This window comes from Ooceraea biroi, chromosome 11 (genome assembly GCF_003672135.1).
Source record: "Ooceraea biroi isolate clonal line C1 chromosome 11, Obir_v5.4, whole genome shotgun sequence".
NCBI lineage: Eukaryota > Metazoa > Arthropoda > Insecta > Hymenoptera > Formicidae > Ooceraea > Ooceraea biroi.
Window position 1 is genome coordinate 3,421,715 of NC_039516.1, and position 24,657 is coordinate 3,446,371.

At 40.3% G+C, this 24,657-nt stretch overlaps 1 protein-coding gene and 2 long non-coding RNA genes across 4 annotated transcripts; 1 reads left to right on the plus strand and 2 right to left on the minus strand.

Moving 5' to 3' along the window:
- Nucleotides 1–1,356: 1,356 nt before the first annotated feature.
- Nucleotides 1,357–7,865, minus strand: LOC105288177 (U1 small nuclear ribonucleoprotein 70 kDa). Its single transcript, XM_026973619.1, is given in 9 exon segments — nt 1,357–2,414; nt 2,509–2,846; nt 2,922–3,165; nt 6,370–6,396; nt 6,399–6,443; nt 6,794–6,875; nt 6,959–7,021; nt 7,101–7,283; nt 7,573–7,865. Coding segments are annotated over 9 exon segments (1,290 nt in total). The 5' UTR covers nt 7,717–7,865; the 3' UTR covers nt 1,357–2,250.
- Nucleotides 7,866–10,907: 3,042 nt separating this feature from the next.
- On the plus strand, nt 10,908–23,711 carry LOC109610676. Its single transcript, XR_002192961.2, has 2 exons — nt 10,908–12,469; nt 12,910–23,711. It is a non-coding gene; the product is annotated as an uncharacterized LOC109610676 (long non-coding RNA).
- Nucleotides 16,080–24,652, minus strand: LOC105288179. 2 transcript variants are annotated; one of them, XR_895569.3, is made up of 3 exons: nt 17,252–24,652; nt 16,532–17,103; nt 16,080–16,415 (listed from the first exon to the last, which is right to left on the minus strand). It is a non-coding gene; the product is annotated as an uncharacterized LOC105288179 (long non-coding RNA). The 2 variants fall into 2 exon arrangements; XR_895568.3 differs by having other exon boundaries at nt 16,532–24,652.
- Nucleotides 24,653–24,657: the final 5 nt, after the last annotated feature.

The following is a 24,657-nucleotide window of genomic DNA, read 5'->3' on the forward strand; positions in this document are numbered from 1 at the left end:
GTACGTAATATCTATCGGATCTACCATCTGCCATGTTCCACTACGTTGCTACCTATTCGTCTGCCTGTGCGACCATGTCAGCGCGACATGTTGTATCAACTTACACTCTCACTCTCTCTCTCTCTCTCTATGGGTATCCTCTATGCCGCCGGAATATTAAGTATCGCACGCTCCCCCAGGAATACCCAGGGTTTCCCAATATTACTTCCGATGTATCGAAACGTTCCAATAACCGTCGACGTATGACACAGATGGTCCTCGGAAAAATTACTGTTTGCCGTAAAAGCGGTTTAATAAAGCAAACGGGTTTTCGCTTTAAAAGTGCTCCCGCGAAATACATTTTATGTTTATCCTCGAGCTCGGTTTTAATCCTCTTGTTATTACACTAGTATGGTGCACTTCGATTGGAGTTCTCTCGGCAAATCTTCCTCGTAAAGACATAAACGTTTGATTCTGTAGAAAGATCCATCGAACCGAGGACGCGTGATGAAAGATTGCTGTCGGGAATAATCGGAAAGATCAAAGGGAAAGGTTGCAGTCGCTTGGCCGACGTACTTTGCTCGTGATTTGCAGTCGCTGATTCCAAAAAGTATGAACGATTGATCAGGACGCCGTTTCGGCACAGAGCAGCACAGAGAGACGGAGTAGGAAGGGAGAGATTGCAATTTCCGGCGGGCGATCACGCTAATGCACGTATCGGGCAGTTAGCGGGCGAGTCACGTGAACGTGATAAGGAGTTCGCAGCGAGAATTAGAGGAGAACGACGTTCCAATTAATGATGAAAGATCCTCGCTTGCAATTACTAATTGCTACTTTAACTTAGCGTGCCGGTGTGCTTGAATACCGAATGAGTAATAATGAACTTAAAAACGAGCAAGCAAGTCGAGAAATTAACTCAGAGATTAATTTTTTAACTAGAACGTTTAAACCAGAACATTATAAGTATAAGAAATACGTAAACTTAAATTAAAATCTGTAATGTCAATTCCATAGTCAATGTTTTCTCTAATTAGAAGTTATATTTTTGCTTACGAAGATGGAAGGTCTATGTCTGTTATTCCGTCGCTATTTTATTCATGCACTAAATTACTTCAATCGACCGCACGCTTGTTTTGTTCAGCGCGAAAGTTAGCACTTGCATGGCATCCCGGCGTATCGAGCAATCAAACTGGTATATATGAATCGATTGGCAGAATTGCAGAGCAATTTATAAAATCAAGATCACGTCTTGCTTCTCTATCCTGACATTATCCTTCATTTATTTTGTACTCGACTCGACAATTTGGAACGCAAGATCAATACTCGAAAATGCCACATGTGCGGTGAGGAACGGGAATAGCATGTGCGCGAAACAAATTAATCGCACAGTTTACTTTATTTTCGAACATAAATGTAAATGTACATGTAGCAGTTATGAAAGAACCAAATTTTATATGTATATAATTATGTACACATGTAAACAATTGAAATTGCAACATTTTAGCAATAGAATATTGAGTCTATTACGGATTCTTTTTTTGTGATTCTTAAATATATCTTTTATAGCATAAGACTTCACGCGCAGTCTTCTACAATCTGTGACTTGCTGTTTAGTTCATTGAAGAGAGCATTAGAATTTCTTTACTATAAATTTAATATTTTTGTCAAGAAAGCTTAATTTAGAGAAAATTCACTAAAAGACGAGAAAATTGCGAATAAAAGAAAGAAAGAGATAGAGAAAAAATAATGACAAGAATATAATGCTCTCAATTATAATATCATCAAAATATTTATATTCTATGTCAATTTCAAAATCTTGTCGATTTGAAAATCTTGAATTTCTCATGATGATTCAATATATATAATTATTTAATTCTTTTAGAAGCAATGATGCAATGTATACATCATTTCAGTCATTTTCGTCTATCTAATGGCATAATACATCAATTTCATTTAATGAGTTTTTTCTGTTTTTTGTTTTTCTGTTGAAATTCAAGTTGCTACGAAACTTTCTCATATTGTTCATACTTTTTAAATAAATTAATTATTTAGTATCTCTTAAAGTCTTGTAGAATCTTTCGCAATTCGTTCGTTGCATTTTTATTCTGTATTCAAAATTTGATATATAATCGAGAGGTTGTCAGCTTGGTTTGCTCCTGAAAGAGCTAATTCATCATTATACTAGTAGAAAGGATATTACAACGATAATGCGGCAACACGATATCTTAAAATCGTAAAAAAGAGACACGACGAAAATATATATTGCTAAGATCAATAATCTGGAACAGAATCGTAATTGTTGTACGGAGGCGGATCTGGCCGACCCTCCGGAATCCGGTATTTCTCCTCCACCTCTTGATCATTATCATCTTCGTACTTGACTGCGGTAAAGTACGAGCCCGACGTTGCGAATGTATTGCTGTAGTCCGGATAATCTAAAAGATAAACATTTCATCTATTAGTACACGCTCATTTTCTCCATTTTTTTATTTCTAATGCTCCCGAAATCCGTCCTCTCATTAAATTTACCGTCTAAGGGCTCCTCCTTGATTCGAATTTCTTTCGTGTCCTCATCCTGACGATCATTGCGATCCTTCCTGTCTCTGCGATCGCGGTCCCTGTCTCGTTTGTCTCGCTTACGATCCCTGTCGCGTTCGCGATCATTACTTCGTGACCGGCGCCGTTTACGGTCCCGATCACGATCGCGATCACGATCCCTCCTGTCACGTGGTCGTTCGATTTCCTCGATATCGGGATCGGGTAAACGATCACGACTTCGTCTACGTTTACGATCACGTGATCTGCTCCTGGTACGTCGTTTGCGATCGCGCGATCTGCGACGCTCTCTATCTAAGCGATCGCGATCTCTGTAAAATAGGTGAATAATAATTTTAATGAGTTTCCTCACATTTTCTTACTTTAAATCGCGTTTTAGGCATTACCTGTCTCTATCAAGACCACGTCCCGTTGTTTCTCTCTCTCGTTCCAAGCGGTATCGTTCCCGTTCTCTCTCGTTATCTTCCCGTCCCGAATGCTTAATGTTAACGTCAGGACCGCCCCTACGAGTACCACCCAAGCCACCACCGAGTCTGCGGGGCAGCCAGCCCTTTACCGTTCGTGCTCGTTCGACATCGACCAACACTCTGCGACCATCTATTTTCTTACCATCCGCATGCTTATATGCAGCTAAAAGATAGATCAAAAATTACTGTTCGCCAGCAGATTCACACGCCTGAATTATAGATTATGGCTACGAGACCGTCTACGACTGACGGTAGGGCGGAATGTGAGGAACCTAATATAAGGTTCCTGGAACTAAAGTCCTGAAGTCGGCCGATCTCGAGATTCGATATCCTTTATGTACTATAAATTTGGATTCGAGAATCATTTTACAAGTAGAGGTCTCATGACTCACAATTTCTACGAGCCTATAGATCCTCGAATCCGCACGTTTCTGAACGTACGCATTCCAGGACTTGCAGACTTTATAAAAAAAAATAGCTTCTAGAATCCATAGATCCTATGATCCAATGATTCTCGGATCTACGGAACCTCAATAAAAGCCGATGAGAATCCACAGATCCTCGGATTCGCGTACTATCCGAACATGCGGGATTTCTCATTCGCACAATCCATAGTTTTGAGAATCTGTGCATTCCTAGTGTTCGCAGAAATCGTTTTCGAAGAGAAATCCGTCCATCTTGAAAACCAAAAATTCTTGAATATATAAGCAGCCCAATTTGTTAATTAGGTACCATATCATCATCTTCAAAGAATTTTCGGTTCCACAGATCCTCTCTCAGAGAAATACACAAAATATCTGTTCGAATAGGGAATTATTATCGTAAGAAGAAGATAGGGAAAGAATCGATTGTGAATTTTGTCCGCGATTTCGCGGAATAAGATAGACTGCAAACAACAGTCGCTTGAAAGGCGATAAATCTTAGAGTTGAGCGAGAGTTGCAAATCCTAGATTAGTAATAGTAATATGTTTTCTCGCTGAACATCCTAAGGAAAGGTACTTGCTGACATTGAGGAAGTATCTCAATTGCCGATACTACTATTGCAGCAGAATCAACCAGACCAATAATTGTTGTGAAACAATTGAATTGTTATGTTGGACGATATCGAGGTGGCGAGGTAGTAATAGTTGCAGCCGATCGCCAACACATACGCTTGCCGACATGTGTCGTTTTATCGCATAAAATGCAAAGAAATATTTAATATCTTAATTAATATAAATTATAAAACGAAAATCTCAGCATTTAAAAAGGTACGTCATGAAACCAAGACAGTTGGAGCATAAATAGAAGTTAGTTTTATAAAACAAGTATAGCTGGAAATTTTTAATAAAAGAGTAGCATTGCAACTACTATTTTTATTAAAAATAATTAATAAGATTAAAGTTGTTTTCTGGAAAAAGATTTTCTTCTTCAAAACTGTTTACTTTTACAAATATTTCTTTAATAAATATCTTTTTAGAGACCCAAAAATATTGTATCTATAGAAATGCTTAAATATTTATCACCGCGTATCCTGAAATGCATTTTATGATATAAAACGTGGGTGTCACAAGCCGTAGCCACAACTGCACGGCGATCGGAGGCAAGAAATGCTCTGGGACTTTGGAGCAGCTTAAATCTATTTGTTGTTTAAGATCCAAAAAAGTATAGCAAATACAAAAAATACCTACCGCGGCTACTTACGTACGGAAGTTAACACAAAGCTTAGAGGTACGGGTCTAATCGTGAAATGAACTCGTAAGAGACTCGCGAGGAGACACTACTCATTGCGAAGATGCCCAGTCTTCATATGTTCGTTCGTTCGATCTCCGAAGAAGTTTACATTGTATTTACCTGGTGCGCTTTCATTTCGTTCTACTTACGACCAAACCGTGCGCATTGCATATGTACTTATAATATGAGTTACGGTGATCTAATAGTAAGTTACATTTAGTAATGTTAACGGCGCCTCGAGACACTACTCGCTCCACTAATTTGGCAATATCTTCCTAATGCTGGAGGAGGAGGAAGTGCCTTTTACTCGTTTGCTACGTTGCACATCGTGCGACCTTATAATCTGAGAAACCAATCTTGAAATCCACACTTGGAGACTAAATTTCTCGGATGTATCGAAAAAATTTAGAATCCATAATGGACTAAGATTAGAATCCAAAGATCGTACACAATCTGACAATATTTGTGACATCGCAAGTGGCGATATTATAAAATAAGAAAAAAAACCGATGCTGAATATTAAGAAATTAATATTTTATACTAAAATTAATATATTCAAGGAGTTATTATCTGAAATCGCTTTCTCCAGCAGATATATTGGTTGGATATTCTTGAAACATAATAGCATTCAAAAAATTGATCTTATCGCACACTTTTTGCATCCTTTGGTGTACATGCAAGTTTCATATCTACATCTACCAATGTACTAGTTTCACGCACAATCAAACTGAGAAATATGCATGTATGTTCAGGTGTTCAACTATGGCAATCATTTATGGCACAGCTTTTCACGATTAATTTAGTATATATAAATTTCCCGAGGAAAATTTTTCAATTTTGTCATTGGATAAATTAATATTTATGAATACTACAAAAATTTATGTAATTAAACAAAAATTAGAAACGCGCTTGATAATAAAAGCTTTAAAATAAAATGTACAAACTAACTGCAAATTTCGTAAATGCGCACGTTTTGTAGATGTGCAGTAATACATATGACCGCATTTTACCTCAAAAAATTTTAGATCATTAAAATTAGTAAAAATGCAATGCCATTTTATATGAGGGTACGTATCTCATCACATACGAATTCTCAATCTCTGTCTACCTTTAAACCAGAATTACCGTTTCGATTGTAAGATACTATTCTGGTCCGTGTGGAATGGAATGATAAATATGTGTGCGCAATACTCTGCTCTACATGTTCACTATGTGTTTGTCCATACAGGCGAGTACCTAATCATGAATAGAGTGTGTCCCTGAACCTTCATTCTAAAAGCCCACCCACCAATGAATTTCGATGTAGAATGTTCATTATCACACAATTGTCGGATAATACTCGCGAATCTTGAAACCCGTATAGATTCTACAATTCGGTGATCTGACGGATCCTAGAATCCACAGATCCATGAATCCATAATCAGTGTTTAACGCGGGACGTGTTCTAAGAGAAAAAAAAGGCATTCGAATGTCTATGCGTAATAAACGGTTCAGAAAGCCCCATAAAGAGCCTGACGGGTGTCATCAGGTGACACCTACGTTACAATCTGATCGAAATCGCGTATCGCTCGACAAAATCAGACACGGTAAATAGGGTAAGCAAGTAGACGCTAACAAACGTCGTTGTATGTTGGATCTTACCACACATACAAACCTATCTTATCAGGCAGGTTCAGGGATTTTGCATGGAATAGTGAACGGCACTAGTTGCCGGCAGCGGCCACCACGCTGTACCAAGAACAAGATAAAAACTGCATTAATCAAAGACAGCCAATAAACGTTCACGTCGTTTGTTTGTTCGTTCGTACGTTCGTTCGTATCGCTTTCACCATATTTATGCATTTACAGAACGGTATCCCTGCATGAGTGTGCCTATGGCGGGGACCCCCCCAAACGGTACCGTCTCGTTTAAGTACCAATGAAAATGGGTAGCCTAACTATATCCCTGCCCCCACTATCTAGCTGGAAGTGATACTAAGATGAAAGTCCAAACTATACGGGGCTCACTGAGCTTCGCGACAACGATTAATTTCTTTCTTTTTTTTCGTTTTTTACCTTTCCGAGGCGTTACTACTTACAGTGCATATCTCTTTCGTGCTCATACTCAATGAAGGCATATCCTCTAGGCTTGCCATTAATCGTATTATGTGTTACCACGATCTGCAAACAGTTCAACCGAGCATGTATATTAATTTTATTATTATTTTTAGTAGTTTATTAATTTTACTAAATTAATAACTTACCTTTTTTACTGTACCGTATATCTCAAATTCTCTCCTCAATTTCGATTCTGAAGTATCATAATTCTATAAGAAAAGACAATGTATATTAAAATACTCAAATTATACAATTATACGTTTGTTTGATAAATGAAGCAATAATTACAATTCGAGCTACAAAGAGAGTTTTGAACGGATCTGCTGTAACATTGGGAATACCAGCTGGATCCCATACAGCAATTTCTTGTTCAAGCTTATATGCAACTTGCTCTGCGCGTTCCCTTCTTCTACGCTCCAAACGTTCCTCTCGAGTCTCTACACGTACAGGTGGTGGTGTATCCTTAGGGTCCTATAAACGAGTATTTCTTTCAGCAAGTTATATGTACGTATCTACAGCGAGAAGATTATTCAAGTAAAAAGGAAAATAATATTTAGCTTCAGTGAAAAGAGAATCTTGAGAGCGTGAAAATAAACTTTGCAAATTTGTATGTTATGTTCAGGTCGCTAGTTTCTTTTACACTCGAAACATGTCTAGTCAAACATGACGTATACATGACGTAGTAAACAAACAAATAAAATATGTCTCGACGAGAGAATATTGAACCAATGCGACAATCGTGAAACCGTCATCTCCTTACCTCGAAGTACTTGAGGAATACTCCGACGCCGATGTATCCCCCGTTTTTCTTCTCGTGCGGAAGTTTGTTAGCAGGTGGTAGATACGGTATTGGATCACGTGGCGCAAATAACGCCAACAAATTCGGCGGCAGAAACTGCGTCATCTCAGCGAGACGCAAAAATATCACCCATTAAAGAAGCAAAGAAACCGAGATCAATGATTGTGTAGCACTCGGTACACATAAAATGGCGGCCACGTTACTTTGCCACCGGCATATCGCCAACGAGACTGCTATTCACATGATTGGGCCACAGTACAAGTAGCGCAACCGGCGCGACTCGCCTAATTTTGCGTACTACGAAATGGGGGGGGGGGGGGCACGTGCCTAAAGTCAGTCACTATATTAGTACCGCCATCTGAACTTTTCGCTCGCTCGCTCTTGCTGCTTCTCACTCTTTCGTTCTCTTTTTCGCACATTAATATATCTAAAATTGTTTTATTTATTTCCATTTTAAGGAATGTTTTAGCTATGTGCATATACACATTACACACATATGTTATACATACATACTATTTTGTTTTAAATTGTTCACGTGTAGTATGGTTCAGAAATTTAAGTTTTTGTCCAGCTTTTTCATTAATTAGCACCTTTATGGATTAGAATATATTAGTATTTCGGTATATAGAGTATTCTTTGACGAACAAAATATTAATGACGTAAAAATATAAAACATATATGTATGATTTCATTCGTTAAAATTGTTTAAGACTTAGCGGATTCTTTATTTTTAGATGCAATTTTTGGTAAAATGTCATATATTACTTTCTTAATACTTTTTCTAAATTTTCTTCAATTTTTAGCTCATTTTTGTTTCGATTATAAAACTGAATTTGAACAGCGCGCCACAGCTTTCCTATTAACAGCAGATGGTATCCATGCCTTTATTAGCTCTATAGTCGGTAGTCGGATCTTATATTTAAGCTGTCTTTAATTTATCTTTAGATACTCCGTAACCAATGAACTGATCCGTACAACATCTGAAGATGAATCGTCCACGCCATCTGTGATCTGCATCCATCACGAAAATGAACTGCAAACTTGATTTGTGCTACCACTGAGCGAGAAAATCATAAAACTGTTCGTACATTCTTTCACAAGTATCTTCAAAAGGTAAATTATTAAAATTTTACTTTTAGTTTACATAAAATTGTTAATGTCAAAATCTATTTTAAATATTAAAATTGAATCTATATGTTCGCTCGCTTATTCGATACAAAATTTGATATTATTACGTGATAATTTATTGATAATTCAACTAATTATTTTAACAAGGATTATTCATAAACATTCAATATGTAATAATTTTATAACTTAATCGTTAAAACTTAGTTCACAAGCTAAATGATGTCGTAGTACAACAAAAATTAATAAAATATATAATAAAAACTGAATTCTTAAGGAAATAGTCCATCGACGAGTTAATGACAAAAGTTATGTCTTATCTAATTTTGAGTCGCTACTAATAATGTTGTGCATCGTATTAATCGCACGGTGTAACGTTGCTATATAATTGCTTTGCTAGGAAGTATATGAAGGGCGTTACGCAACCTCAATGCCACCTACTCTGAAAAAACTATGCAACAACAAAAGGTGCCATTTCCTTTGAGTTCCCGCAACGTCGCCGACCGCTGCTCAGCTTAAATACAGATTACATAAGCGCTATCGTTACGCGTAATTGCAGTCTCTTTCGACAGTAACGTACTTCCGCTACCTGTTACTCACGATTCGCCTACCTGTCCCTTTCGTTAACCAGAACTATATGACCTATCGCGTGATATTTAACATTAACATTATAACTATGCTATATTTCCATGGAAAGTATTGTTGATTGCTCTTGGTCAGAAATACGTACACGTGCGCTCTTATCAGGATTAATCTATCTAATTACAGTAGTCAGCACGGGCGACAATTAGAATAATTTCCATGTTCGCCAAAACGCAATCGCTCGCGGGCAAATGTTTAGAGACGGATTAAACGCGCAAGTTGCAAGATAGTAATTAGGACGCAGACGCGATTAGTGCATATATGTATTGGGTTGGCCAAAAAGTAATTGCGTTTTTTTCCAATAGATGGACATACATATCTTGAAATGTAACTAACTTCATTCTAAACCGCAAATTCATTATGTAGGTTAACAACTCACAGTTCAAGCTTGTTTTAGAAAAAGAAAGTACACGATTTCGTTAACAATTGTTTGTTTGCCGTCGATTTCAAAATGGAAAATCAAAAAGAACATTTTCGTCATATTTTGTTTTGTTACTTCCGAAAAGGGAAAAACGCTGTGCAAGCTCATAAAAAGTTATCTGATGTATATGGCGAAGATGCTTTAAAACTGCGGCAGTGTCAAAATTGGTTTACTAAATTTCGATCTGCAGATTTTAACGTGAAAGATGCACCACGCTCAGGAAGGCCAATCGAAATTGATGATGACAAAATAAAGGCACTGATCGATTCGAATCGGCGTTTAACGACACGAGAGATTGCTGAGAATCTTAACATATCGAAATCGAGTGTTGAAAACCATTTAAAACGACCATTTAAGACGACATTAGTAAGCTCGATATTTGGGTAGCACATGAGCTGAAAGAAATTCATCTCACTAAGCGTATTGACATCTGCGATTCTCTTTTGAAACGTGAGGAAAATGATCGATTTTTGAAACGTATGATAACAGGCGACGAAAAATCGATCGTCTACAACAACGTCAAACGAAAAAGATCGTGATGAACCTGCTCGAAGCACTTGAAAAGCAGATATTCACCAAAGAAAGATTATGCTGTCAGTCTGGTGAGACTGTGTATTTTGAGCTGCTTGCAAGGAATCAAACCATTAATTCAGACGTATACTGTCGTCAACTGGATAAATTAAATGATGCCATCAAACAGAAACGTCGAGAATTGGTGAATCGCAAAGGTGTTGCGTTTCACCATGATAACGCTAGACCACGTACAAGTTTGGTCACTCGTGAAAAATTGTTGCAGCTTGGATGGGATGTGTTACCATGATGTTACCACATCCACCATATTCGCCAGACCTGGCACCATCAGATTACCATTTGTTTCGTTCTTTGCAAAACGCCTTGAATGGTAAAACCTTGACTGCTGATGAGGATATCAAATCGTTGTTGGAATTGTTTTTTGCTGAAAAAGATAAGAACTTTTTTGAGCGCGGAATCATGAAGTTGCCTGAAAAATGGCAAAAGATAATCAAACAAAATGGACAATATATTGTTTAATAAAGTTTTTGTTTCCCATGAAAAATTCGCCTTTTATTTATATAAAAAAAACGCAATTACTTTTTGGCCAACCCAATATTTCGGTAATGCAGCAGAGCTCGCCGAAATATAATGCCTGTTGAATCTTGGTGCACTCTCGCAATGTCCCGCGGTGCGCATACGTGTCGCAGTCGCAGCATTCCCGCGTGCACGCGTGCCGAATAAAGAACACACCCGCAATTTTGCATGTACCGCACGCATCTCTACGGGGTGTACCGAAAAATATTATATATTGAAATATCAAGAAATTATCTTAGGTGAGATTTGTAGTTGGGATTTGAATTCTTGCCTCACTTTTTAGTCTGAAAGCGAGCCAACGTATTTGTTGATTAGGAGTTGATTAGAATTAGGATTGATTTGCATTTTACAATAATATGTATTCAACTCAAACTCGAAATTAATCATTTGTCTTAAACAATCGGTATGTCACTCGTTATTAATGAGAGAAATCGATATTAATCGACATTTCAGGAATTGAGACATCATTTTGTGAAAACTAAAACTATTAAGAATTTTAGTCGCATTCCTCATTTTCAGTTTTTCTCAGAATTAAACAAATATTTCTTTCCCGGCCATTAAGCCATATGAATTGATTTCGGAATTCAAATTGAGTCAGAGTCACGCGCTCATGAATAATTAAAATATTTTTTAACTTTGGTTTTATATCGCTCGAGGAAAACACTTATTTGTGCAAAAGAAAATAAGAATTCGTGAGTGAATAATAGTTTCTGGACACCATGTATGCAATCTGCACATTCAGTTCGCAACGTGCCAATATGCAACACGAGTATTCGCGCGCGACGCGCCTTGCCTCCACGCGAAAGTCGCGAAAGGGAATCACGGAGAATAACGATTACGCACATCGTCGAACGACTAGAAAAGCGTACTTAGTCTTCTTACGAACACATTCCGCGATAAAGCAAATCAAAATTTCGATGTATCTGTGCAGTGTCCTCTACACAATTTTAAATACGGTGAAAGTAAGTAGATTGAAAGAGACTTCGTTTGCCTTGTTGCCAACTTCATTCGCAACTGATTCTGAACAGACAAGCGCTTGCGAACGCAAGACCCGCAACTCCAGCTTGGTCGATTCGCCTTGCCGCTGGCATCGCGCGAAGCAGCCGTAAAATTCGCATAAAGGCATGCTCCGACCGGTAGATCGCCAATGATAAACCGCCATGTTGCGCGAAAACGCACGAGCGCGTCGGATTGTGCGCAGTAATTCATCACGTATAAACGTCAAGTTCGCGCGAGTGGTTCCGCGCGCCCGCGACCATTTAGACCGAACGCAAGAGCGAGGCGCCGACGTAGCCGCGGTGGCAAGCCTATTCGGAGGAACGTGCACGAGGCATACTTGTGAGAATGCGCCGGTTTCCCGGCGGTGGCGGCCATCTTGTATTAGCGTGATGTCACGGCGTGGCCTACTTCCGAACAGCTCCACGTGCGGGGGTCGTCGACCCGGGGCTCTCTTCTAGTCCCCTTTTGCCTAGCTCTATCTCGGCCTGTTCCCCTCACCAAACTTTCGAACCGAACGTGTGCGCCTTAAAACGATCGCCAATATATGAGAAAGCGTTTCCACATGTAGGTATACTGCATGTTACAGCGATTTGTCTTTTTTCCTGTGAACTTGTAAAATATTCGGATCCTTATGTAGTTAAATCTTAAACATTACTCTCTCTACTCTTTCTCTTGCTACAATTTTAGAAAAAAGGTCTTTAAAACATGTAGTAGCAGAAGATATTTTCACACTCTAGTAATTGGAGACTAAAGTGTAACCTAATGAAATAAAACATTAAACACAATGAGTACAGTTAAAAGCCTGAAATAAAACACTGGAACTATAAAAATATCGTAATTTAAATATTTTTTAAATAAAATTTGTATATTTTTCTATATATTTCTCGTCGCTTAATTGTCGCCCGCGAATTTATTGAATTTCACAAAACAAGTTCCACAAATTTTATAATCATGACGCATAAAGTCAATATAACGAGTTTAATTAAGACAATTCTCTGGGAAAGGCCACCGTCACTTTCAAATGTGGTAACGACGTCCGCTCCTACGCACCTGCGAGTGTCCAATAAGAGCGTCTTACGTAATCGAGGAATCGACCGTTGGAAGCATAGACGAGCTGAATTGTGCTACGCGTGAGTATTTAAGCCAGAGACCATCTATGTAGAAACCAGAGATCACCTATATATATATAGGTCTATATAGGTTTCTATAGAAACCGATTTATATATTATTTGGGAGCAATAAATTAACCGCATACGAGATGCGAGCAACGCGATCAACTAAATTCCCAATTAGTCAGCGAAAGTCACGACATTCAAGGCTGAAAGTATCGTATGCACGTTATACATGAGCGCGTGCCAAAAAGAATCGCTCAGCAGATTAATTTTAGTCTGGAGTTATGAATTCTTTTCATTCGCGAGCTACTTTTGTATCGTTATATTACATGTATAAAATACACACAATCCATAAAACATATCGCGAACGATTATTCCGGCGAGCGCTACTTATAAATTATTATCTCTGAAAATATTTTAAAAATAAAAAGAGAGATACTTATTTGAGAACATTTCCATAATAATTTATCATCTATATCTGTGCGAAATCGTCTACTGGCGTCTCGCGAACGGAACATTCTGGATCTCACAATATAAACGAGAATATAATCTTGGCGATTAAGATCAAAGGGCGAATCGAGTGAAGTAAGATCGAAAGTCATGCATCAGTCGGGTCATCGACCCGTTTCAGGGTTTCTTCCGTTTGCTCGACGGTAAAAGTGGACGAATAAGACGCATGTGTGCAGTTGTCTGTCGTCAACTTGGAAAATCGAGCTAAATACAACGCACTGCGTGCGTAAGTTAATGATACATTGCGGGTAGACAATGCGAACGAACAGAAAGAACAAATTGGATTATCAAACAACAGTCCGTGAAACGGATTTACGAAAAAATGCGTTACGTCATATCCGTGACGCATAATAGCTCTTCCTGCCGCACGACAATTCGTTCTCACCACTTCCGCCGACGAACTAAGCTAATGGAGAAACAGTTAATGTCGGCGCTCGTGGAAGAAATCCAATTCCAGTCGAATTTCCAGCGCACTTACTTCGATCCAGGTCACACTTCGTAAACTATCTGGCATGCGCAGTTTCAGGTCATTGGGTCAAGCTTTCCTCGTCGACCCGACCCTGCTTGAAGATTCACTTCTCTCAGCTATACTTCTTTCGACCTATATGGTCTGCTTTTCTTTCTTTCAACATCTTCAAACGTCTATAAATAGAACTCCGTACGCTTGTTTTCCTCTCGCATCAGTACGCTGATACTTTTGCATTTCTGTTACATTTCTTTTCTTATCTTGACGATAATAGCGATGTAAAATCTGAGCAGAAAAAGAAACTCTAATTATAATTAATATCATAGGGCTACGTTACGTTGACGCAATTGACTTTTAAATCACGGCTGGAAAGTGAAAACCACAATGTTTGTTGCTCCTTACGAAATAATAGTAATTATGAAATATATATGCGTGAATGCGCGAGCATGCGCACAGTCAAGCGTCCCTTCCACGAATTTACGCTACTTCTTTCGAAATATTCGATATTCCTCCACCGCTATGGTTATTTGTTTTACGTTTTGGATACAAGTTAGAAGGCTGTCTTGATTTCATCACTAGCGGGACAAATTGAGACAACGCTCGCGCAAATCGAACGACGCCGATACAAAGTACATTTACCAAAGTTTGCTTAAAAACGTCCATATGTTGTCATAAAGCACGTATTAATATAATAATTATACACTCATTGTCAGTGAAGTCGTGGAGTCCATAGAAACTGCGAATGAAAAAAATATGTGCATTTCGATTTTTCTAAAATTTTAAAAGGAAAGACATTATGCATTGTAATTCCATTTTCATCTACATACACGTATGTATGTATATAATGGCAGGATATTTGCGAGAGAGGCATGTCTTATTCATGTCATACGTATCTTTGGATCGTTCAATTCAGCCAGGCATTACGATTCTCCTGAAACCCTCTCTCTCTCCTCTCCACCGCGTTTCTTCCATCGCAGACTGTGAACATCCGAGTTGCTTGCGAACATTAAGACAATAGCAAACGCGGTTAACGACAAGCGCCAGACAAAAAGATAAGAGCAACCGCTTTAAAACAAGTCGCTTGATAAGAGAGGGAGATGACACGGGTGAGGGGTGAGGTGAGGGGTGTGGATCTGTGGATCGTGGGTGAAGAAGGGTGATGGGGGGGAAAGGTGAAACCAGGGCGCAAGTATTGATCCCGCGCTGGGGCGGTTGACACATTTACTAAAAGATACGCGTGATCTAGTTTTGGCAGAAGATAGCGCAAGCTAGAGCACAAAGGAAGCATCTAGACATCAACGTAACTGGTCATTAACCAAGTCAATAGATTAATAAACCTTTTCTGGAACGGTAGTGTAGCTATAAGTGAATTTGAGTATAAATCTGTTTCTGAAAACAATCTCCAAAATCATCTTTACTGATTTCTGTTAGATGTAGCAAAACTAGTGATCAAGCAATTCAGACAGAATGGATGCCTAATTAATAATCTTAGAGGTACCCAACTTCAGCGTACAGCTCCAATCATCATTTTAGAACATATTGAGAGATATGTGGAATTCATACGTTTCTTTTAGAGAAAGGAGCATAATTGAATTGTGTGTGTGATGTCACTTCAGTACGGAAGTCTCTATTATTCCACTGGGAAATGCGAAATATGGGTTTCTCATCTATATAGCGGATAAAGCTCCGCTGCTGGTTTCGGGACCACTGCCAAATGGGTCAGAGCTCGTATTGAGCTGGTACTGCTGACTTCACTCTCCCTCACTGCTCCTCTCCTCCTACCATTCCTCCACCGGAGATCTAGAGCGATTCTAGAGCACGGCGCCGCCGACAGAGACAAACTATCGCGCCATCACTCGCGGTTGCCTTACGTCGTCCTGCGCTGTCATATTGCTTCACGATATAATGTAGCGGATATAAACGCGTCGTGTAGATTGATTAATTACGCAGTCTCGGGTGTAATAGTTGTATCTAGATAAGCAAGGAAGAGGAGAAAGAGGGAAGGAACAAACAATAAATTCTGGAAAGGCAAAAAATTAAGGTCAGTGGATATTATAGCACGATATAAAATTAAGCTGAAATCGCATTCCGATATTCCGATGATATTTTATTAGCGTTTTATCGGATCAGACTAATTATTGAATTTATAAATATGCTGCATGAAAGGGAAAAGTTTTGCAATTGAAAACCATTTCACCTGTAATTCCGTTTATTCGGCCTTGCTTGCCACACATGTAACGCCCTTCGAATTCTTTGTCATCCGTCTTCTTGCTCTGGTGCATTGTGTTGTGCCCCGACGCGATATAGAGACGCGAGGCTAGAATACCGTTTGATCAATACTCCGCAGGCTCGTCACAGTCATCGCGTCCTCGTCTTCGCACACATTGATGGGATGAGGGAAAACGAAACGGTAGGATACGAGCTGTCAAACATGAGAAACGATTAATGACGATAATGACAACCTGAGTAACGCTTATAATGGTTGGCTTTTCGATTAAATGAAAACTGTAGCTTCCGAGAAATAGATTGTTCGCTCACCTTGACAGTACGGGTCGATCAGTCGCGGCGTTATTTCAGATTTTTATTGGTGAAGTTGCTGATACCCTAGAAAAGCTGCGACTGTTTGGTTCATCGAATGTAGCATGTGGCGTGGGACACGTGCCGAAAGGTCGATGCCCCTTTTACCAGATTTTATTTGATTCCCTTCGCTCTCATCATCCCGCGGGCATACTCATTCATTTCTGCTGAAACTTCTTTGTCGACATGTAGAAAAATAAATGTATTTATATCACAGCAACATCATAGAGAAGCTAGCAGGTCTTTAGGGGAACTTCAAATACAGTAATGTAGTCCAGCGGACTGTTCGATAATGTTTCCCTTGTTGCTATGTTTATCATAACATTAATGATAATAGTTATTGTACACGCACTGCATACATCGACATACTAGAAAATAATTTATATTGTTTGTTCTTCATAATTTTAACTTGGAATATACGTGTGTGTATTAATATACAAGTTGATTACTGAATATACCGTGGAAAAAAAATTACTACATGCCGATGCTTAAAAATAAAATTCTGTATTCGCAGCTGCATTCAATATGTTTCTCTGTAATAAAATAAAAAAGATAATTTTTGTTATGTCCATAATAATTCAGAATATAATTTACTACATGGGAGATGCTTAATTCAATATACTTTGGCTGCGCGTACCAAAATCGTATAAACAGTTTGCTATTAATAGGAACTAGTCATACCTATTTATCTCACATCAGCATCAAGTGTATCTGGCTGATTACCCAGCATTGGTCTTGTGAAAATTTTGAACATAATACTTGGATATTACAACACTTGATACTCTAATCGATTTTCTGTGACGATCTTTCAAGGATAGATCGGTTCTTATAAACAAGCATTATAATCTACTTGCTAAAGAATCGAGGGATGAAACGATTGATGACATGCTATCAGAAATTCAAGATTAGATTTACAGATTGGTCCTTCTCGAGTTACGCACGTATTTATAGTTTGATTATATTAATAATGAATTTATCATGAGGAGTTATCATCTCATTCGGGGAAGCCGATGAGTGCACCCCAGGGATTCTCGTTATTCGGTTCACTCCTTTGTTACACAACCGGCCCTCTCAGCAACTTGGCCAACTATCGACCCCACTAGGAGCTTGGCCCCCTCCCTTCATTTTCTTTCGTCTTCTCACCGTTGCTCCCTCTTCTTTCTTTCTCTTTCTCGTTTTCCCCCGGTCCCACCATGATTCCTAAACATGTCTCTTTTCACTGTTTCTACCGTTCGCCCATTCTATAGCCCCGTTTCTTTCTATTTCTCTCCCTTCTCTTCTGTCACTTTCAATTCTGACCCCTCCATTCCTTGCTTCTCTCCTTGTCACGATCCCGTCGACCTCTCTATTCTCACCAACATCGATTCCACTCTTGCTTTATCTATTCATCACTCTCTCTTTTTCTATTTACCCCCTCTCCTTACCATATTTCTTCCATCCTTCTCGTATTACCGCGTACTTTTTATTTGTCACTATTCTTTCTTCATTGGATCGATTTTTTCGCCATTGCTACTTTTCTTTTTCGTTTCTTTCGCACTCTCTAAATTTCCTCTATTTCTCTTACGCTTGTATCTGAGTTCAAGAAAGTGGGGGGCCACGTGCTCCAAGTACCTTAGTCACGCGAGGTAGGACACGTGGTAGGTACGTTGTACGAAGGCACATAGGCGCGGAAAGACGCGTATTTTCTATGCAAATTGAACGAGATATCGAGCAAAATTAATTAGGTACACTTGCTTTCAGAAATAATTAATTCGTTCTCTGTATGAAAAAATTGTCAAAGAAAATGATAATTAAGAAGAGAGAATTATCTTTGTATGTACTGCATAAAATGTTATACTTATACATACTTTAATCTTAAAACAAGAATTTGATCGATTCGGTCAAACGATTTGTAGATAAAAAACCCGTCGATTTGGAATGGATTTGAGAAATATCTTGCGTTGCGAAATCGCGACGACATTGCGAGTCGGGCATTCCGATTACAGCATTCCGCGAGGAAGAACACGTTGCCGATAAGGAACGAAAGAATACGGAGCGAAAGGAAGGGATAAGGCAGCAGAGAGGAGCGGTGGAGTTGAGCGAGGGTTTATACGAGTTGTTGCTTACGTAAGCACGCATGTAGATAAGAACGTGCTTATCTGAAGAACGTCGCCATGCGGGCAACCGCGTGCCAAAGTATGAAATCGTAATGGTTACGATTTTCGACGAGACAAAATCCAATTTGCTGTACGAATAATTTTATGAGTCATAATAATTTGATAATTATATAAGATTTGATAACTTTGAAAATAAATTTGACAAATTGTAATAAGATTACGTGAAATATTTAATGACACAAATTAGTCTCGCATCCTCAGTATGTAATTGGAAATTGATAAATAAAGTCCCGGGTTTAATAATTTCATCGGTATTTTTAACGGTGGAGCAGAGAGAATAAGATACGCACGTAAATTTGCAATGATCCGAAGATAGGAGAGGAACTGTACAGCACCAAGGAGAGAAATATCAAGGAGAAACGGGCAATTGAGTTGAATACAGAGATCGAATCGCGGGACGTAATATACGTGTTGCATAATTAGCGGCATAGCTGGAGATTTATCTTCATTGTGCGCTATCCTTCGCGCATCGAAAAACATCCTGCAGAGAAAATTACTACCCACCTGCCATCAGTTCGCCTTTTGAGGTACATGGCTTCAAAAGTCACTCTTTAGACTTTAAAAATCACTCTTTTTTTGTTTATTTTTATTCCATTTACCAACTTTCGTTTATTCAAATTTATGCTGATATTTCCTCGTTTGAGATTAATCCAGCTTTCATTCTTTTTGTGTATATATTCTAGAATAATATCCGCACGAATATTATTTATATGCAGAACATCTCTCTCAATTTTATTCGATGTTACATAAAACCAGTATTAACAATTACGACGAAAATATTTTCGTAAATTCGTAAATAGATTATACCAAAAAGCAATCAACTATTTTAATTCAGTTCCTGATCACGATTCATAAAATTCCCACGGTGTTTATGCGCACCTGTTTGTCTAGGAAGTGAACGCTATAAATCGTGAGATTCATGGTCGTCGTGGCTGGTTGCATGGCTCCCCCTTGCTTGATTAACGGCTATACAAAGTCCGTATCGACGTATCATAATACGCCCAAACAATTTATTAATATGTAGTTATTAATTGATTGCACGTATGCAATTTTACTACATAACATCTAGTTTTTAATATCGATAATGACTTCAAGTTAACGTACATTCTTGTCAGCTCGTTTACCGAATTAAAAATAAAATAAAAACTTCATGCTATTATCATACGTCAAAAAATATGAAAGCTGTTTTTTTATTCTCTTAAAACTTTCTCTTTTTTGAATATTTCACATGTCACACATATATAGACATCCCATTTCTCCCTTTCTCTGCATCTCTCTTTCTGCGTGTACGATGTATTAAGAAATAGGCCGCGCGCTTACGTTCTCTTCTACACGGTTGTCTGCTACACGAGGTAGGGCGATCCAATTGGGGTTCGAATAGCCCAACGTGGTGGCCTCCCCTTTGAGTTCCTGCTGCGATCAATACTAACGCTGTAATGCCAAAGCCAACCCAGACTACTGACTCCGTACCCAGGTCTTCGTGATACGAGTGTCCTTGACAACCATAGTGAATTGCCCTCGCAAAGTCTTGACTGTAGAATGCCGCAAAATTTAAAGGCCGCGTCTAATCTATCTTATAGACCCAATTATGGCTAACTTTTCCGCAATAATATCGAGTAACCAATAGTTCATGAGCTATAAATGCTTGAACACATGAAGAGCATGCATAACTCTCCATCGTGTCCATGACGCATTATATCATACATAGCCCGGTATATCAGTCCGCCTTCTCCCGAGGAAGAGGAAATAAAACTCTGTTCCCCTCCGATAACCTTTCTCTTTCCGTCGATTATCGTCCACGTGCATTCGCGCGCGCACGCGCGCGAGAATTCATTATGCGTAAATTACGCAAAAGAATTATAAAAAGCGAAATTTTAACGAGACTTCAAAAGAAGGAAGACGGAAAGAGGAAAACAAATACTTCGTGGATAAAAATGGAATCTACGAAAAGATCCGGCGGCGTTACGAGTCTCGGAATGGACCTTTCCGTGAATTTCTTACGAGCGTTCGATCGAATCCGTCGAATACAGAGCGGCTCAAAAGAAGGCGGCAGCTTTCACTGCGCCGAACGTTCTCCCGAGACACCCTGTATGCGTACGCGCACGCGCATCCATCAAGCAACGAGAAGCTCCCGTCTGCGAGCGCGCGCGCACACAAATGCCCAGATTCAAGCACGAGCACACACGCACACACATGACCGCAAAGGCGAACAAAGAAAGAGCCCTAGCGACCAGCAATGCGGCAACGGCGAGCGCCTGCGCGCCGCTCTATGTGAGTCAAGGACGACACGTGCGGCTACGAACGACCTACTTATATCTCCGTCGCTTCGTGCGCGATCGCCCCGGCGCACGAACTTTCCCGAGAGCAGAAATAGGACGGCCGGCGTGCCGAGTGTCCCGACGTTTTACGGAGCGGCCTGACCCTTCCCTTCTCCTCTCCTCCGGGTCTTCCCCGCGCCGCGTCATGGCGCACTGGTTAATCGACTGAACGCTATTGCGACCAGACGACCTCACGTTTAACTCTTTCTACGGTCGCATCAATACCGTGCTTAACGTATCTGGTTAACGACACGCAATTAATTATCATGCATCATGTTTGCATGTACAAAAGCTTTATTTGTTCCCCGCAAGTTTTGTGAAATTTTATCTCGTGACACACGCATATATTTAAAGCCGCGAATGTGTGAATATATTTTAAATTTATATACACACACATAAATCTCTCATACATGCACGTATATAAATTTTGTAAGTTATCTAATGACTGTATGATGCAAAAATAAGCGGCAGTTTTCGATTTATATCGCTCACATTTTAATCAAACTTGATCATCATTGATTCGATGCTCAATGATTGTCGAACGTTATGTAATGCAACGATAATGAAGCATTCTTTTCTTTTCGCCGCCCCGGTGAAACGCGCATTGTCGAAACACGACTGATAACGAAAACCTAAATTCCGCATGATGCAACCCGGACAGCAGAAAAATCTAAAAAGACATCGCAAAGCTGTCGAAAGAACGTCTTTACGTCTTTCACGCATCTTTGCGATGTCTCTTGGATTTTTCTGCTGTCTGGCAATTAATCCGCAAGTGTCGCATCGCAGGTAGTGATATAGGGTATCCAAGTTATTCCGATACTATGTATTTTTATCACGTACATTGTAATTTTATCATCCGCATCTTCAATGTAGTTAAGTTTTAAGTCTTGAGAAATAGACTTGGATAAAGTGTCATAAATTTTTAATAATTATTATTTATTACGGACGTTACTGACACTGGTGTCATTTATTTATTTACTAATTGTTGGAATGGGATGTTGCTAAGTACAGACATGATAGAGCGCGAGGTTAGCACAAGGATCGTCCAGGGAGTGGCGGAAATCTCGACGGCCGGGAGGACCGGGACCATCGAGACGCCCTAGATGCGGAACCAAGCGAGATCGATAGAAAAATGGGTCAAAGGTTCGGCTGCCGCCTTTACCGTAAATGGTAGTGTTTCGCGGTAGTTTGACAGCACACACAAAAAGGAAAAAACAAATAGCTAACACAGCAGTTTCTAACTTCTCCTATTTTAATTGTATATAGATAGAAATAGCGCAATAGTAAGACAATGAATTTTTATATCAGAATACGAAAAATTGTTACTTTTTATTATATAATCATGAAAAAATGCTGCAATTAAATTTGCGCGCAAAAAGACTGACGAACTAAAATCTTTTCATGTAAAATATTTCAATTTTGTTGAATTATACGCATAAGATTAATATCAATTTCATATTATTATATACCGAATGTAGCGTTTATTCACGAACATATGAGATAATAGAAAAATCGATAGAGACTCCGTTTTCGCAGAAAGTTGCATAGTGTCTCGCATTATTCCCTAATTTTAATTGCACCACGTGGAATCGTCTACGGTGCGGTGTTCACGTAGTCAGGTATATACGAATCTTCCGGTGTCAGCCGCATCGCGACGTACTGCGGCGATTGGCTCTTCGGGGCCGCGATAGTTGGAGCCTAAAGGTGGCCCACGCGGCTCGGCCCCGCCGTTTCTTCCCACCCGGGGCATAAGTAGCGGGTTCCGCGCGCGCTGCCAGCAGTTCCTGTTCGGCTGTCGTCATGGAATCGTGCGCTGGCGAGAGTGAATCCATCTTCACGCACGTACGTGACGATGTACGCGCGCCTACGTAGCCGTCGATGATGGAAAGGATGTTACGTATACGTGCGCCTGCGTATATCAGTGTGCGTGCGTGTGCGTGCGTGGAAAGGAAAGAGAGAGGGAGAGCGGGCGAGCAACGGAGAGAAAGAAATCAAAGAGAGAGACGGAACGCGGGCAAGCCGTCGGTGCGCACGCGGACCAATCGCGACTCGAGTAGCAACGGCGCCTGCCAATCGCAGCGGGCAGCGGCGCTCCGCGGGTGCGCGCCATCGTCACCACCGGATGCGACCCATCGCGCCGAATAGTGGGGAGGAAACCGAGAGTGCGATGCGGGCCGCGCGTTCTAGCGCATCCTCGTTCGCCGCAGCTCGCCCACGGGTTCGGTCGCGTTTCGCGGCGGTCTCGACTCGTAGACGTCCGTCCGGTGCCCGACGTTCTCGGACGGCCGTCGCGTGCCCTCTGCTCTTATCACCGTTCATCGACGGAAAGCCAGCGGGACAGTAAAATCGAATTTTTCCTTTTGAACGTTCGAGGACTCGCGTTCGAACGTTCAAAGGGAAAGCGCGAGTTCCCTAGATTTTTCGCTCCGGAAGGATCCAAGAAGACGAGAGGTCCGACGCAGCTCGTTTAACGAAGTTCGAGTCGATGCACGCGCCCGAGTGGCTCTTCCAGAGGCTGACTCGTCGTTTCGTTTCCAATCGCAAGATATAGGTCGAGCCTCGGCCCGATAACAAGAGGACTCGGATCGGATGAGTCGGTGTGACGATAGCGATTAAATTTTATTACGAGGAGAAATCTGTTGTTACGGAAAAGATTTAAGTTATTCCGGAAAAAGGGGAGGAGTAGGAAATTAAAACGAGTGGTACCGTGTGCCAAGGACGCAGATGTAGGATCCAGACGACCATTTTAGAAAAGAGAATCAAACGGAAACCACAAGCGCCGCCTGGTACGAGCGGACGTTGCCGCGAGCTTCTGCGTGCGTGGCGCGATCGGAAGCGGGATTCCTGTGTCGCTCTCGAACCGTGCCGACTATGCGGTCGACATCGTGCGTATTTCCGAAATTCACTCTTTTCTTGTGTGTGCGCATCGCGACGATGTAGGTGTCGCCGAAAAAGAGATTCTACCCTCAAGAGCGAGAGATTCGGAGAAGGAAAAAAAAGCGCGAGAAAGAGAGAAAGAGTGATCTTTCCATCGCACTTTCCTCCCCCCCCCCCTCTCTCTACGAAAGCGGGACTTTAAAAAGTACGCGACCCATTGACCGCGACCGTCTAACCTATTTATCGCAGCCTTCGGATTCACTCTTCTCTCTTTCTCTCTCTTTGCACTTCTCGCGTACGCCCGGTTTGCTCGTCGAGTACTTCCGCCCGACAAGCAACACGATGTGTGCAGTGATTCGAGATTCAGCGATCGATCTTCGTGTGTTTCACCTAGTGAGATTCTTAAAACTGTGTGAGAGAAAGGTGAATGTAGGCTGTCGATAATGGTTCGTTGGTTCTCTCGTTTCTCGAATTGCGTCTTCCGCGGATTTCCGGTTTTAATTTTACTTACGCTTCTGCCTTTCGATAGAAAATTTAATTTAAACGGTAAGCTTCTCGTGTGACACGTAAAGCTCACAAATTGACTCGTGACGTACAATTCTTCATATTTTACAATATTTAATTTACACATAAGAACCACTGACCCATTATACCGTACATACGAGACATGCGGATTCTCAATACCGACACAGTTTTTTGTTCTTACGCTCGCGAGCGCGCGCTTAGGGGGGGGGGG